This window comes from Octodon degus, unplaced genomic scaffold (assembly GCF_000260255.1).
Source record: "Octodon degus isolate 3935 unplaced genomic scaffold, OctDeg1.0 scaffold00176, whole genome shotgun sequence".
In the NCBI taxonomy this organism is placed as follows: domain Eukaryota; kingdom Metazoa; phylum Chordata; class Mammalia; order Rodentia; family Octodontidae; genus Octodon; species Octodon degus.
The window spans coordinates 435,061-436,698 of record NW_004524752.1 but is presented as its reverse complement, the minus strand read 5'-3'; the positions used below and the strand labels follow the sequence as shown (position 1 = coordinate 436,698).

The window sequence follows — 1,638 nt, the reverse complement described above, 5'->3', positions numbered from 1 at the left end:
TAGATATAAGTCCTTTGTCTAAGGGACTGCATAACATTTCTTTTATTTTAAAAGAAATAAAAATTATGTCTCAAGTTGTGACACTCTGAAATCCTCTACATGTAATTTGTACCCAAGTCCTCATTTTCTTCAGTCATTGGTATTTTCAAAGGTTGTGCAAACTCTAAGAAATTTGTCATTAGGAAATATTTTGCTTTAACTCTCTAATCCCACTGAGAAAGTGGATAATGCAAGACACAAAGTACCTACATTACTTTGTCATTTGCACACAAGCTAGCTCCCAGGTGTAGGCAGAGCAGGGCCAACATTTAAATGAATCTTGTAATTCAGTCCATTTGGAGTATTTTTGTGCAGGGGAAATTGATTTGGTGGAATAAATTTCTACTGTGTAAGTATTTCCATACATAACAATTACACTGATGGAATAAGTTCAAGAATGTCCCTTAAAACAGAAAAGTAGTGGAGACTTTTCTTGGTGGCTGCACATGTACTACGGCGAATGCGTGAAGAGCAACTCTTCTTCCTTGGCTGTTTCCTTGTTTCCTTATGCAGGTCTTTGGTCAGACACCATCCTATACTGTTGAAAACTCACAGTGGAGCTTGTGGCCAGAAATTCCTTATGACTTGGTGAGTAGGATTCTTGAATGGCAGGAAGTTTGGGGAGGAGGAAGAGGGAGTTACATTTGAGGGGTGAACTGAGAGAAGGAAAGAAAAATGATCCCAAAGAATCTACAGGAAAGAAACTATAAAGAGGTGGAGTAGCACACACAACATAAAGTAGGTAGACTTTTTATTTTTACACCTTTACATTGGGCAAGAAATTATTGTTGAATTATTTCCTCTGTGTTCTAGTCATAGCACAGGGAATTCATTCCTTATGTCTACTGTGGTTATTGGATAGTAGATATGTACTTGGAGGACATTGCTGAGAAGAGATTTGAGACCCCATCTAAGCAGGAAAGAGTCTGAAATCTGATTGACAGGGTCCACCATGAGTTTAGGATAGGAAATAGCAGCACGTGGGTCACATCGTTAGGATCAGATATACACTAATCAGGTACAGGTCAAGGTAAGATGCCACTCTGAGGTTTTGTTTTTTGCTTGTTTTGGGGGGTTTTGTTTGTTTGTTTGTTTTTAATGATTTTAGGACAGGGTGTAGAGAGTGTATAGGGTTTCACTACGTAGATCAGACTCTTAGTAATCCTGCTATTTTCAGCTTCCCAAGGGCTGGGATTACAGGCGTGCGCCACCACACCAGGTTCAATCACCATCTCAGTGTACCTTGGGCGCAGGGCCGGCACTGCATGGGCCAGGGGGATAGAAACACACCCACCGCTCCCCCTGCTGCGCTCTGCCAAAGTGGACGCTGAACTCTGAGATTTTTTATAATGTGTTTACCATTAAGCACATTGGTATATGTCTCTCTTCCAGAGACATGTGTTTCTTTTAATTTCTTTTTACATGTTTCTTTTCCTTCTGTTTGTTGACTATCTTTCTTTTTTTCTTTTTGACCCTTTGCAGTTTGTGTTACTTTTTTCATTGCTGAGACAAAATATCAGATACTCAGAGCTAAACCAGAAAAGGTCTATTTTAACTCATGGTTTGTAGAAGTTTCAGTCAGCTGGCTCCAAGGTGGGT

At 39.9% G+C, this 1,638-nt stretch overlaps 1 protein-coding gene across 1 annotated transcript in view; it reads left to right on the top strand.

The window, feature by feature from the left end:
• The window catches only part of Rgsl1 (regulator of G protein signaling like 1), a 79,807-nt gene that overhangs the window by 10,823 nt on the left and 67,346 nt on the right, over positions 1 to 1,638 (top strand). The window contains exon 3 of the mRNA XM_004643456.2: positions 553 to 627. Coding sequence (XP_004643513.1) covers positions 553 to 627 — 75 coding nt within the window. The remainder of the gene's footprint in view (positions 1 to 552; positions 628 to 1,638) is intronic.